General features: G+C 39.8%; 2 protein-coding genes across 3 annotated transcripts in view; one reads left to right on the top strand and one right to left on the bottom strand.

Moving 5' to 3' along the window:
* WWC2 (WW and C2 domain containing 2) overlaps positions 1 to 8,023 on the top strand; it is a 111,698-nt gene extending 103,675 nt beyond the window's left edge. For both annotated transcript variants that reach the window (XM_081875243.1, XM_081875244.1), the window contains exons 21-23: positions 496 to 738; positions 2,707 to 2,834; positions 4,889 to 8,023. In XM_081875243.1, the coding sequence (XP_081731369.1) occupies positions 496 to 738; positions 2,707 to 2,834; positions 4,889 to 4,955 (438 nt within the window). In that variant the 3' untranslated portion in view covers positions 4,956 to 8,023. The remainder of the gene's footprint in view (positions 1 to 495; positions 739 to 2,706; positions 2,835 to 4,888) is intronic.
* A 2,427-nt stretch (positions 8,024 to 10,450) lies between these two features.
* On the bottom strand, positions 10,451 to 11,381 carry CLDN22 (claudin 22). The gene has a single exon (XM_081875155.1). It carries the CDS (start codon positions 11,279 to 11,281, stop codon positions 10,613 to 10,615), a length of 669 nt encoding a protein of 222 aa, XP_081731281.1. The 5' UTR covers positions 11,282 to 11,381; the 3' UTR covers positions 10,451 to 10,612.
* Between the last annotated feature and the right edge of the window lie 3,596 nt (positions 11,382 to 14,977).

The raw sequence follows: 14,977 nt of genomic DNA, 5'->3' as shown, positions 1-14,977 counted from the left end.
AGAGTTGGAAGGGACCCTGAGGATCATCTAGTCCAACCCCCTGTAATACCGGAATATGCAGCTGTCCCATATCAGGACCAAACCTGCATCCTTGGCATTATCAGCACCCCCTCTAACCAAATGAGGAAAAACTTCTTAATTTTCAGGACAACTGAAGGATAATGGAACTGTGGTATTTAGTCTGACCACAGCTTTGTGTGCGTAAATCTATACACAAAGTACATACATATGTTTAATATTATTTATTGAGCTTTGTGTTTTTTTAATGAAATGTAAACTAAAAATGACTTATAATATAACATAAAAATGAAAACCTATATAAAGCTAAAGCAAAGTAAAAACTGAATACACTGATATACAGGGGGAAAGCTGTCTAATACAAAAAGATCAGTAAACCTGGCATGCTTTATGTAGGTATGCTGACATCACCTTGAGAAGTTTTCATTCCTGGTTTTAAATTCATTCTTATGTTTTTGGGATTCCTGAAAACTGCAGCCTGCCTGCCAGCCTAACATGCGAAGAGCAAGGCAAGAGTGCCCTGTTCGCACCTCTCTGGATTTGGAGCTGGACCTCCAGGCTTCTCGCACGCGGCAGAGTCGCCTGAATGACGAACTGCAGATGCTGCGTGACCTGAAGCAGAAGCTGGAGGAGATGAAAGCGAGAGGAGAGACAGAGCTTCCTCCACGGGTGTTGGAGGATGAAAGGTTCCAGAAGCTGTTGAAACAAGCTGAAAAACAGGTAGAGACATCAAATTGCTCATCTCTAAATGAAAGAGAAGCATGCACATGAAGGTACAATGGGATGTAGTCAGGGCTTTTTTCTAAAAAAAATGTTTAGGGATACTCTCATTTTGGCTGCTCCCTCTCCCTCCAACCCCTGGACGAGAGGCTTGAGGCAGAGGCGGTGCTGAGAAGATGGGAAGACCCCCAGCGACAACGGTGGCGGGGTCGGCTTGAGCGAGGGGGGCGAGCGCTCACCTCTAGCCCGGCAAGAGGAGAAGGAGGAGCGCCGTTGCCTCCACCGCAGCTGCCCCAGACTCCCCTCCCTGGGCACCAGCAGAGAGAATGACGGTGCTCCAGTCTGCACTGCTACTGCGGAGACAGCTGGCATGGCAATCTGTCCATCAATGGTCGGGGCAACACAAAATATTTAGGGGTACATGTTCCCCTAGAAAAAAAGCACTGGATATAGCCAATGATGTTGCTTAGCTGATGGTAAGGCTTCCTCAATGGAATGGGAAGGGAAGCAATTCCCAGCAGCTGCCCTGTGCCCCCGGTGCCTCTCCCTTAAATCTGCAAGTCGAAGTCACTAATGGAAGAGAAACACTGGATGCAGTCCAATGGGCTTAAGCATACCTAATTCTGTTAGGTGTGGGCTATTATCTCCGATACATAAGAAAAATGTTCCAGTTGGTATTTTGTCCCCTCACCCCCCCCCTTCAACTTATTTTAAATACAGTGGTATCTTGGACGTCGAATGGAATCCATTCTGGAAGTCTGTTTGACTTCCAAAATGTTCAGAAACCAAGGTGTGGCTTCCGATTAGCTGCAGGAAGCTCCTGCAGCCAATCAGAAGCCGCTTCGGACGTTCGGATTCCAAATAACGTTCGCAAACCGAACACTTGTTTCCGGGTTTGTGGCATTCGGGAGCCAAAACATTCGACTCGCAAGGCGTTCGCGAACTGAGGTACGACTGTATCTAAGTTCTGAAGTTGATTTTTTTTCTTAATACTGAGTGCATTATTATTATTTTTTGAAGAGCTAGAAATGAGAACCTGCTCTGAAGTCTATAAAATTCCTTTCTTACTGTTCAAGTCTTATGTACATCTGTAGATCTTCAAAAGCTTGCTTGGATCATCTTCTGCAGTTTTGCAATGTTTACTCCAGAAGGCAAAGCTGTGCTTACTGTAGAAATGCAGTGTCCATTAAAATGCAAAAATCAATAGGCACTTTAGGGCTTTTAGTGTACTAAAGTAAAAAGTTGAGACAGGCAGTAAGATACCAAATACTTTATTAACACAGCAGGGGGGCATTTAATAAAACTAATCAACATCACAGGAAGTAAATAAATGAAAGATGGTTTGGGGTGTTTGAGATATTAGACACTCTTAATTGCCACAAGGGTTTTCAAAACACTTGGCTGAAGAACATTGCCTGATTATAAAATCCAGACCATACCTGCTTCTTAGTTCATCCTAAGGACTGATTTTAAATGAGATACTGGGTGTACAAAAACAGGCTTTGCGTGGCTTGGCATCTCATTTAAAAAGCTTTCCATCCATCTGCCAGCCTCTGCGACACAGAGCTTGCATGCCAATAGAGCTGCCTTCTGGGCCATAAGCTTCAGATGCACCAGCACATGGATTAAAAGCCCTTTAAAGGACATGCCAGGAAGTGTGGAGTCCTTTTCATGCATCTTGTTTAAAAATTGGCCCCAAGTCATTTTAGCTGCGGTGCCAATATGTCTTATTTTGTAAAATGAACAATGCACAACTTCCAGCTGCAGTATGCTCCAGCTCTCCTCTGCTTGCAAGTCCACCCTGTGTCCCATGAGCATGTTGTGTTGAAGACATTTTGTGAGGTGCGCTCGCTCGCTCTCTCTCTCTCTCTCTCTCTCTCTCTCTCTCTCTCTCTCTCTCTCTGGCTTCTTGAATCCTGTCATATCGTCATTTGGTACCTGTTCGCTGTAATTTTGTTCCCTCACCAGGCTGAACAATCAAAGGAGGAAAAAAAACAGGGTTTAAGTGCTGAAAAATTGATGAGGAAAGCGTCGAAGGATGTGTGCCGGTTGCGAGAGCAAAGCCAGAAGGTTCCTCTGCAGGTGCAGTCATTCAGGTAAAGAGACCCCTGATTCCTTGGAGCTGGAGAAAAATATACGACAGTTTCTCAGCTGGCCTTCCCATCTTATAGATGCACCTTTCTAGAATTAGTTGGTGCCATGGGATTAACTATTCAATAAATGCAATTCAGATATGCAATAAGATGTCTTCAGGGCATGCTTTGTGATGTGGTTTCTGAGCATCGGGAAGAAGGTGCAATGATTGGAAGTGAAATCTGCAGCTCCGAGTGCTGGAGCTAAAGGCATTAATGGTTTCATCAGTAAATCTTCACCCCAGTTTCATCCATTTACGAGCCAAATGACTTCAAATAATCCAGAGGAAACAGCCAACCAAATAGACATAGCCAACCAAATAGACATAGCTCTGTGATTCCCCTTGGCAGAATGCAGGTACAGCAGAACCTCTACTCATGCCCACAATCTGTTCCAGAGGCCCGTCCTTATGGCAGAACGGATCTCTGGTAGAAGCACGGTTGTGGATAGGCACATTTGGTGGCATCCCGCTTCTGCACAGGTGCAGACGGTGGCAAACACGGTGTTTACTTCCGAGTTTGCCGCAGTCACGACTTGGAACGGGCCTAAGTAGAGCAGGATGTAAGTAGAGGTTTTCCTGTAGAGGTGTAGCTGTAGAGGTTTTACTGTAGAGGTGTAGCTGATTTTATTTTCCCCAACTCCAGCAAGAAAACAGATGTTTTTCTGTCCAGAGAGCATGCTTGCTGTTTTTCTACTGGCTGTAAAGTTCCCTCAGCTCATGTACCGTAATCTGCAGCAGATAGAACTCTTGGTTTTTGTGGCAGGAGACTCAGGTGGTCAATATGCATACCAAATGCATGGGGAATGACAAGCAGGCAGACACAGACATTCAGCTGCTTAGATATTTGTCCTGAGAACAAAACCTAAGTGGATTGACAGCCTGAATAAATACAGCAATGCAGAGTTAGATACCAGACTACCTTCCTTAGTAAGGCATGTAGCCCCAGACGAACAGAATACCATGGGGCCCTTGATAGAGGGAGGGAAGTCAAAGATTCACCCAGGTAGCCTTATTCAACAGTAGCTAAGGGAGGCATTGCAAAAGGTCAAGGGAGGGCTGAGGCCTCTGTAATTTGAGCCCTGCTCCAGTAGTACAGTTTAATAATATTTTTTTTAAAAAAAAATTATACCCCCCCCCATCTGACTGGGTTGCCCCAGCAATTCTGGGCGGCTTCCATCACATACAAAAACATAATAAAACATCAAACATTAATAATAACAATCTGATCCAATATAAAAAGTCGCAGTAACTTTAAAATATAGTGATATTCAATAATCCATTTGAATCTAATAGTATATGGTAAAACAATCAGCAAATAATTAAACAGTTTACACTTATCATTTACAATAAGGAATTACTAATTACTAATCAATAAAAATAATGGCAAGTTTCAATGCATGACATACCACAAAACAAACAAAACCATGTAAAAGGGTCAAATTGAGAAAGAAGGGCACACAATTTATAAAATTACTTTTAAAAAGATCCCTGATCTCTTCCCAGCTGCTTCTGCTCTTCTCGAAATCATGGTCTGGGAAAGGCTCCCAGGGCTAGAGGCTGGGGCAAGGCAGGTGGAACAGGCATCTGTTGGCCTGGTGACCAACAGAAAGTCTCTCTGCCCTCACAGACTTCAAGTACAGTGGTACCTATGCTTCAGGTTACAGACTCCACTAACCCAGAAATAGTACCTTGGGTTAAGAACTTTGCTTCAGGATGAGAACAGAAATCGTGCTCCAGCGGCAGCAGGAGGCCCCATTAGCTAAAGTGGTGCTTCAGGTTAAGAACAGTTTCAGGTTAAGAACGGACCTCTGGAACGAATTAAGTACTTAACCCGAGGTACCACTGTAATCGGTTTATTCCAAAGGATTGAATTATACAGAGATTTGCTTGGATGGGTGGAAAATTGTTACTCAGTTCTTACATTGCTTTTACTTTGCATGTTGGAGTTCACTGTGATTTCTTTTTTCTTTTTTTTTTAACCACTTAAAATGTATTTCCTCTTTCTTCTTTTTTAAGGGAGAAGATTGCATACTTCACAAGAGCAAAGATCAGCATACCATCTCTGCCAGCTGATGATGTCTAACTATGCTTCTCCCCACAACCTGTTTTTCTACTCGTTCATCTTTTTTATTTTAAGATGACAGTTTTTTGTAGTATAGTCCCATGATTAAAAAAAGCCTACTGTTTTACATCCAAGCCTAGATACTGTTTGTAAAAAAAAAAAAAAAAAAAAAAAATACAGTACATTATGTGGTGGTACATATTATGTGCTGGTAGATTTTATATATGCATATACATATAAATATATATCTATATAAAGGCAAGAGAAAGCCTCCTCTCTCTTCCCCTGCCTAAATCTTCCACACCAGAAAACCAAAGTAGAATATTTCTGGTACATGATGCTAATTTTGTACAGTTTGTATGTCTTACAGATATGCTACTTTTTTGTAAAGATGGATCAAGGAACAAAGGCTGTACCAAGTGTGTATATCCTGTTGAACTGCACTGTGTTGAGAAATATTGTGTTCAACAGGTGGTTTCGTTTCACTGTTTTTTTCACAAGAGCAGACTGTGAAGATGGCTGTTAGGCCATGCAATATTTTTGTACAAAGTGTGATTTTTTTTTGTAGCTAGCAGCAAGCACGAGCCCTCTTCCAAAACAGCAAGACTGCCTCATGCAAACAGGTGCTGTTTATATTTGTGTCACCCACATCGGAACTTTCAATGTTGAACCCAGTTCTTTTCCTTTCTGTCTTGGTATGAAGGAAGCGGCATGGGATACTGAGTTGCAGGAGTATTATTTTGTGAATGTACTGGACTTTGGGCTATATTTGGGTTTTTCCTAACGTTTTCTGCATCTATAACCTGGGAAGTAATATGGGGCAAGTCTGTAACCCTGAAATGTGTCTATAAACTGAAACTACCCAAAGGGCAGCTGTTTTCCGAAATGGGACTCAGGTTCACGCACAAAGTATTTAAACCTGAGCTGAAAGATAAACTGAAATATAAAACTAACCCTTGAATATAAAATAGTTTGTTTAGTATTACAGCCAGTAGCCTGTAGGAAAAGTCAAGTTGATAAAGCCCAAACAGACCCATGCAATTTTCAAAGGAGTGGTTCTTAGGAAATCCATTGCTCTTAAGTACCGTGTGTGTGTGTGTGTGTGTGTGTGTGTGTGTGTGTGTGTTTCTTCTAAGAAAACTCATGATATGAAGCACTTAAAATGATGTGTTTAATTATGGCACAATAAGCATGATCAAGGTATCTATGGAATTGGAACCTTAACTTGTTTAAACAGGAATTTGTATTGATAAAAGGTAAAAGACGATATGAATGTGCTTGTCAGAATTCAAACTGGTAACAATCTGGTTACTTTTAAAAGAGGCATATATCTGCAGATGTGTCATGTGTATATTAGCACTACCAGTGATGGGCTCTGAATGTCACTGGGAAGCACATTGCTGATCAAGTCTGAGGTCGTCACAGTGGGGCTTGGCAAAGCTCTGTCTACTTTCAGCTTGGCGGCTGCTGTGATGAGCAGCCCAGAGGAGAGCACTTGAGAGAACAAGCAGCAGTGAGCTACTTTTGCTGAATCAGGGCTGAAATCCTATGCACACTTAGTAGAGTGCAAACTCCATGGAACTCAATAGGACTTTTGTGTAGGCATGTATAGGATCAAACTGTAAGCCTCATAAATATTGCTTACAAAAGATGGGCTTTCAGACACCATTTTGCAAGATGGCTGAGCTGTTTGGAAGCATTTTGATGAGCACAAATAAATGGCTGGTTATGTATATGAATCATAAGTGCACACACTATATATGAAATCCAGCAAGGAAACAAAAGGGCTAGAACACTGACCATTTTGCAACATTATTATAAATTATGTCATATTTTATTTTTGCCAGAATGTAATTGTCTCATTGAAAGATTAGGGGAACATAACTAAAATATGTTTGTTGCCATCTTTGGAAATCCTGATGGCGGGGGGGGGGGACTTGTGCCTTAATTTATTTTTGTAAATCTCCCTAAGTGTTCTCTTATTATGCAGCAGCCTGTGTAATTATTCAGATTCTTCAAATATTACTTCAAATCTGGAGATAGTCAGTAAACTAACTGTGCCCCCCTTTTCTTTACCTCTCTATTTAGGCCTAATCTAAACACATACACGCCATGTATTCTGATGAGGTCAATCTCTAAAAGCTAAAGTTTCAAATTGTTTAATATAGAAATGAAGTTTGACTGTTTCAGCTTCTCAGTTTGACAATATAAATGTTTGTAGAAATGATGTATAGAGCTGTATCTTGTGATTTATTTATTTTCAGTCTTATTTATGTACTGCTTAATATAGTTCAGTTCTGGCCATTTAAAATTTACGGGTTAAAAAAAAAAGCTACTGTGAGAAATGTATACAGCTTTCTGGTTTCTTAGCAGAGAAGCTGTTCATACATACACACAGAGAGAGAGAATTTCAGAGGGAACCAAAAAGGATTCTCTGATAAATCATGAATATTGGCAGAAATAATATTGTTGGTAGTTCTGCAAAATTTGCTCATTTATAAAATGAGAGCAATTGTCACTGCAGTAATACATCTTCTGACTTCGTCAGACTACAGTAATATCAACTCATTTTTAGGAATAAATTTTGAACTGTTCTGGGTTTGTTGGTTTGTGTTTTGAACTCAGTTTATATACAGTAAAGAAATAACATTGGTGAGACACTGATAAAAAAAAATACCAGCCACATTTCATGTTATACAGATACTGCTTTTATTGTAAGATTTACCCTTCATAGGATATAAGAAACATAATAATCCTCATGTTCCCATTATCAGTATGTTAGTACAGTTCTATATATCAAACTTTAAGTATTACAGGTACAAGGCAATATTATTTTTTTAGCCAACTGAACAAAGTATATAGCCAATCAGTTATAGAATGAAAATCAAATTTCAACTTTTTGCCTTCTTGTTACATTTAAGTAAAAAAATGCTCAGGACTGAACTAAATATTTAATCAGGTTATATCACGAATGTCTTTCTGTGCTAATGTCTGTAAACGTGCATATGTACATCACCTAGATTAACTTTCATCTCTGCACTTTCCATGTGTTTCAGTGATTTGGAAAAAAAATACAGTTTTTTAACAAAGCTTTTGTGCTCATTTGTGTTCTTTTGTTGTTGTTTTTTTACAAAAGCAGCCCAGAAGTTTTGATTTTTGCATACAAAAGACTCCTTGGTGTTTTTATAAGACTTGGACCATGTAATATTGGTGGTAAAGTGATCAATATTATCAATAAAATGCATACCCCCATGTAAAATGCATGGGCTGGCAGTAATATGTGACAATGTCTGCATGATTCTGTTCTGACAGCCACAACTGAAAAATCGGGTGTTATATCAAGACAGTGACCTGCCTCTAAAATCCAGAGTCATTCTGATGTCCTTTTTCTTAGGATATAATTGAACAAAGCTTCTTCTTTTTATGGGGGCCAAAGAAATCACTGCCATTTTGCAGAATGGAAAATTCTTTTCAGTCAATATCATTTTTTTTACTGTTTTCTGAATGCTGGAAAGTTTTAGGAATAGATTGGGCAAATAGCAACTGTTTAGTTTATAATCTTAAACTCCTGACAGTTTTACCACTATTCCAGCAGAAACAGGAATTCATTATGTGACAAATAATTTGATGTTATGCAATATCTCAAGTTGTGTGATAGGTAGCTAGTTTTGCAAATCGAATTATCATGGAAACATAGATACCCCAATAAACAAACATAGAATCGCTTAAGTTTTGGGAATTTTCACTCAAAATCTGAACATTTTCTATCAGGCAGAAGCTTTTTCCTTTTAAAAGAAAAAGTTAAAGGAAGCATGCTTTTCTAAAGCACTTGTTCATCAACATCCCTCTGTCATCCTTAAGATATTAGTTTACCCATGACTGTATTGTCGATTTCAATGTTCTGATGATATCTTGAATTTCTGCCATGACCTAATGGATTGCAGAATTATGATGAATGAATCTCTGATGAAAGATGGGCAGAGAAGCAGGAATCTACTAAAGTAACAAATAAACACTATACCCATCTGGTGGCAATCTTTTGAATAAGTGTCCTACCAAATTTCTGCAATATGGGTACACTAAGTAAACTGGAACAAGACAAACCTTGGAATCAGTCACAATGGCACTTGTGTTGTTGTTTTTTTGTCCCTCTGGTGTCCTTTCTTCAAGCAATTATCCATTCATCACAGATGCTAAAATTCTCTAAATTTTGACTTCTTCAGGCAAAGCTAAAGGAAAAATATTAACATTTTTTACACAATTCTTCTTACATAGTTCCTTCTTGGAATATTCACATGGTACTGTTGGCACCTTGCTTCAAATCATATAAAACCCAAAGCTATTCCAGCCTTGCAAGTTATTAAACACCCTAGCTATCATTTGCTATTAAATACTGTAAAGTTTTCATAAATTGCATAGTCGGAGTTGTAAAAGCTGTGCTGTTAATTTCTGAACTTGCTGCAGTTACATCTTTTGGAAGTTATGTTAATACTGGCTATAAACAGATGTTCACATTCTCACACTGAAATTCTACTTGGTTTTGCTAAAGAACATGAAGCCATATTTCATATTTGCTGACACAGAAATACTTTGCACATAAAGAAACAGTGCCAAGCCATTGTTTCAAAGAAAGAAAGCCCATTCTCCACTGAAACTGAATAACAAACTATGGTTGTTGTTTTTTTGGTTTCTATTCAAATAACAATAGTCAATCCCTTTCTAGAATAGCTTTTCAGTGTCTGGTGGCATTAATAAATTAAAGAACGTAATACAAAGCTACTTAATAAAAGTTAATTTAGATTGCACGGGACACGAATGAAGCAATCCCGTTCCTTCAAGCTGTAAACTAAAGACGACACTGCCTTCATGTAGTAAAATAAATGTAGAATTTATCAGGTTTTAGGAAACACATTGTGATTATGCATGCTTAAAACTCAACTATTTACATAAAGAAGAACAGCATTGATTATTTACAAGAGCAACATTTAACACATTATCTCACAGGTTGTTTTCTGTTTGCTACTAACTTACATATATAGATATATAAAAATAGGTAGACACTAGAGTGTTCAGATTAGGGAGTGAGGGGGACTTTGCATTTCCCATGTGTTAAGATGAGTCACTCGTTATTCCATAGATGCTATCACTGAAATCATTTAAACATTTTGCCAGTGTTGCAGGGCAATTTGTAACTAATATTAAAAGTCTTTTTGCATGAATTAGATTTGTTTCTTGCAGCAGAAACCTACAGACAGGATAGTTCCTTGTACTTTTTGACTTGAAGAAATTCAGTGGGCCATAGAAATAAATTACTAGCTTTAGTAGTATGAAGCTGTGTAATAAGAGGTATCATATTACATTTTTTTCTGTCTTAACTTGAACTTGGGGTGCTTTTTGTTTTTACATTTTAAACGAATCAGATAAAATCTACATAGTGGTGATTTTTTACACAGTCATTTTAATCTCATCCTGTTGGTGAAGTCAACATTCTCAGTTTTGTAATGAGGAGGGTAAAACACAGCTCTTGAAAGAAAAAGCGCAGGAAGAAAATTTAGACGCCCAAGTGTAATGAATCTGCTAAGGAACAAAGAGTCCTTTGAATCTTAACTGGAACAAGGTTCTGGCTCGTGTGTTTTAAGTGTCTGAAAATGAAAGAAGAATCCTCCTTTCTGTCTCTCTCAAACTCTTAGGCTTTTGGGTCTGTTGTTACTTTCCAGGTACTGACAGTTATCTTGCTCTTCTGCCACTGTATAATGGACCGAGGATGAGTGAGCATCAGCAGAACAGACAGTGCAATTTAGCATTGAGCCTCCTAAGATGAGACAGAATCCAGCAAACCAGCCTACAAACAGTGCTTCCCCAAAGTCCCACCTGGGAACGATGTCTGGAATATTCTCATCCCAGAATTCCTGCACAGTGGTGTGAGCAACCCAGGAGACTGGGACTATGGCTGTGACTCCTGATATCCAGAAGAGTATTCCTCCCAACAGCAGTAACCTCCTCTTTAGGTCCAGTTGTTGTTCACCAATCTTCAAGCAGTCCAGTCCGAAACCTGAGAGCAAGAGGCCTGAAAGTCCTAATCCATTAGATACAAACATCAGAATCCTAGAAATTTTGAGCTCTGGAGGTAAAGCCAAAAAAGAATCGAATTCCTTGCACTGCATTCCCCCTTCTTCTTGAACTACACAGGCTTGCCAGAGTCCCATTGTCCAGATCTCCAATTCATTCAATTCCAAGTTGAGATTCTTCCACTGAGGTAAATAGGTAGTGAGGCAGGATAACACCCATCCCAACAAACAAAATAAAATCCCAGCTAACTGCATCATGGTTCGGTACACTAAAGCCATTCTAAAGGCAGAAAACGCCTGGCCGGAAAATCTTGGCCAACTCTATAAGACTTGCTACTTTATATGGCGGCTGCAGCTCTGATGATCTTTAGCTCTTTCATGCCCTGAATATAAACTTTTGCATATTAACCCTTTCCAAGCTCTGAAATGTGTTTTTGTTCTTCCTGAATATAATGTTTCTTGTAAAGGACGAAGGACTCTGCTTAACCATGAGTTAGGTTTTGTGATAAGGATTTGATCTGTTACCTTCCAATTTGCTTGGTAAAATTATATCCCAATGCCTGGTGATTACAAGTCTGAGGATGAACAAAGAACGCTCTATGACCCCTAACCTCAAAAAAACAACAGAAATCTTTGTGCTTCAATACGGATTAATTAGATTTTAAGTGGTGATAAAAAACCAGCTCTGTCTGCAACAGGACTTCATTGTAATGGCTAAATCTGAGATTTCAGGGTTGCAAATCAAGGCCTTGTAAAGAAAGGTATACTGTTTTCCTATAATCTGTATTATTAGACTTCCTCAATATATGTATATATACACCCAAAGGCTTTCCTTCATTCTTCTTTTCTTTCACCACCACAGAGAAGATTGCAAAAGATCTTTTTCATGTGCTTTATATAAAATTAAAATTAAATTGGCTTTGTTATATATCTGACCCTTTTAGAGCACAGTCAAGAAGCAGCGATACATAAAATAGGCTGCAGGATCATTGTAGCTACATTCCTGAAATATCCATTGTCAATGATGGAACATTCCTCGTTTGTTTTAAAAAGTCAATTTTGGTTATCTTATTTTGTTTAGCAGTAGAGCATACCTTGCGTATCCCATAGGTAAATTTTATTTCTAACAATATTTATATACTGCTGTATCATTATATATATATATATATATATATCAAAGACCTTTACAGCAATAAAACATAAAGCCATACAATAAACACAAAGAAAAAAGAAGTTAAAAGCAGACATCAATTAACTGTTGTGGTAGAATGTATTCTTAATTGCTAGCAATGGCCTGGCAGAATAGTAACAGGTGTTTAAAATTTGTGACTATTTTGTGACCAGTTTCTATAGACAAAGCCCATGATCCATAGCGTTGAATGCACAAGACAATCAACTTCTTGTGCTTCTCTGTGCATGGCACTTGTACAAGAACAAGAGTGTACACGAAGACTTAGCTGTGCAAACCGGTTTGCACATGTGGAACAAATCACCCAGATACAGTTCTTCAAAAAGCTGCAAGCACAGAATGAAAGCAGTTCCTCTGAATTTAGGGGATCTGTTTCCAATCCAGAGAATATTATTTGTATTATGTTGCTCAGTCTATCTGCTTCCAAATAGGGTCTAGAAAACATTTTGACCTAAGGCTATTGATTTATACAATACACTTAACTGTGCTACACAAGAATTCGCACAAAAGCAAATGGCATCAGAAGACTGCATTATAGCATTGTTATTGAATTCATACAAAAAGCTTTACAAATATTATTCAAGGTGCAAGGCTCTGATGGGGGGGGGGTGCAGATACCACCAAGAAAAAGGCATTGAGTTCATCGATTTTAGTCCCAAAGGCAGGCATCTAAGAATTAAAACACATCAGAAGTTTCAAGTTCAGGGGAATGTTTGTCTAAACTGGTGTGTCTTCAAGAGCCGGTGGAATGCCAGTACTGATGGGGTTGGCATTTCACAACACTGGTGCCATGTTATCACAAGCCAGTAATCAGGACATAGCAAATCAACTGGGTTCAATTTTTTGGTCTTCATGCCCTTACTGAGCAGTAAAGGGGGGAACAGTTTTTTAGGTTATTTAGGAGTGTGTGTGTGTGTGTGTGTGTGTGTATGTATGTATGTAAGTAGCAGAATATTAAAACTGACAGAACCTTTAGCACTGCTGGGATATATACCCAATAAAGAGCACCACCCAGGCTGTGATATTCTATGCCAGCTGTAGCCTCCAGACCAGCTGCATGGGATGCTTTACACCAGTAATGTCTTGTTTGGACTATTGTTTGTCCAAATAATTCCTGTGCAAGAAAGGATGCAGTTGGCAAAAGCAGCTGAAGCTGATGCTCTTTGAAGCTGATATTAGGTCCTCTTTGCCACAGAGGCTACATGGGCCTCAATGGACAACGATGAATCCAAGAAAAGCCCCAAGCTGCATACCTGCTCCATCAGATACAGTTCAACCCCACCTAGAATAGGCAAACTCCCCAATTATCAGGCCTGGGAACCCAATTCTCTTACCCACCATGTCTTTGACTTGGCAGGGCTTCAACCTATTGGCCCTCATCCACTCCAGCACTGCAGCCAGCCACTGGCTCAGCTTTCACTGGGCCTCTTCTGACTCAGATTTAATGTGCAAATAGACCTGGGCGTCATCAGAATACGGTGTGCCCCAAACATCTTGAGGATTGCTCCCAATGGCTTCATGCTAGATAACATTGGGGGCGAAATAGCGCCTTTCAGCACCCTGCCAATACAGCTCCCAATATGTAGTTATAGAATGCCCTAAGTACTGTTCTTTGAGACTTAGCCATGCAAGTAGGAGCAGAACCACCGGAAAACATTGCCCCCAACTTCCAACCCACAAGAAGGTAGTCCAGGAGGATACCCCACAACTTTGGGCATTAAAGGCATCAATGGCTACTGAGAGATCCTAAAGCAAACTTGAGGAATGAGGTTATCACCCCTCTTTTATTGTCCATTCTGGGTCACCCAACCACTGCCACGGCGTCCTTTCTCTTGGCAGATACAGATGAGCAGGTGACGACAAAGGTTGCAAGGTTTTTAGCTGGGTCAATTAGAATAAGACCCACTATTTGACTATTGATTCAAAACCCTAAAATATAATTGACTTTTTATTTCTATTATTGTATTTCTATTATTTCTATTATTGCATATCGTATTGTTGTTTTATTGCTATGGCCAATGGCTGACGCAAACAAAGATTCATTCAGATCCTACAGCAGCAAAAGCATCACACACACTTTCTCCAGGGAGATCATCCATCAGGGCAAAGTGAAATGAAGATATAATATGTTTCTATAGGCTGAATTAGTTCATTTTTTAAAAAAGTTGGTGGTTAGAACACTATTCTGAAAGCGGGGATTTGAACTCCCCTTCTGGGAAGCCTATGGGTTCTTCAGAGATATCTCTTACTCCCCAGGCCACATAGCTGATTGGGTGCTCCAGTTGGAATAGCATTTCTTCCTTTCCCGCCTGGCTCTATCTTTGCGGGAGATGATTTTCAGGCTGCCTATGTTTCACCTTGGAGTGTGTCAAAGCCCTGGAATGTGTGGCCGTTGCAGTCCAGTTGCTGCCCTCTTGTCCTCTACTCCATGGTAGTCTGCACTAAGGAAGTGGTCTCTCTGTAGCTTTGTGGTTATTCATTGTATTGGTTGCATATGTACAGGATTGCATATGATACAGCATATGTTGATGTCATAAGGGAAGCTGACTCACCCAACTGTTCTCACACATCAGTTGGTGTGTCCCATGCCTGGTACAGTAATAAGGGAGACTTGCTGGCATGCAACAACATGACTGGCGGGTAGGAGGGGATATGCTAGGGGTGTCTGTGGGTATTGCTACATTGGCAGAAATTGTGTTGCTTTAGGTCATTGGTAGGCAAATTAAGGCCCAGGGGCCGGATCCAGCCCAATCGCCTTCTAAATCTGGCCCACGGATGGCCCAGGA

Source organism: Podarcis erhardii (genome assembly GCF_964252035.2).
Source record: "Podarcis erhardii genome assembly, chromosome: 9".
NCBI lineage: Eukaryota > Metazoa > Chordata > Lepidosauria > Squamata > Lacertidae > Podarcis > Podarcis erhardii.
Note: the sequence above shows the minus strand (reverse complement) of the source record. Positions and strands in the feature narration are given on the sequence as shown.

What these genes read in the sequence shown, in the direction of transcription:
- CLDN22 (XM_081875155.1), bottom strand. Translation starts at nt 11,281, where the DNA reads ATGGCTTTAGTGTACCGAACCATGATGCAGTTAGCTGGGATTTTATTT.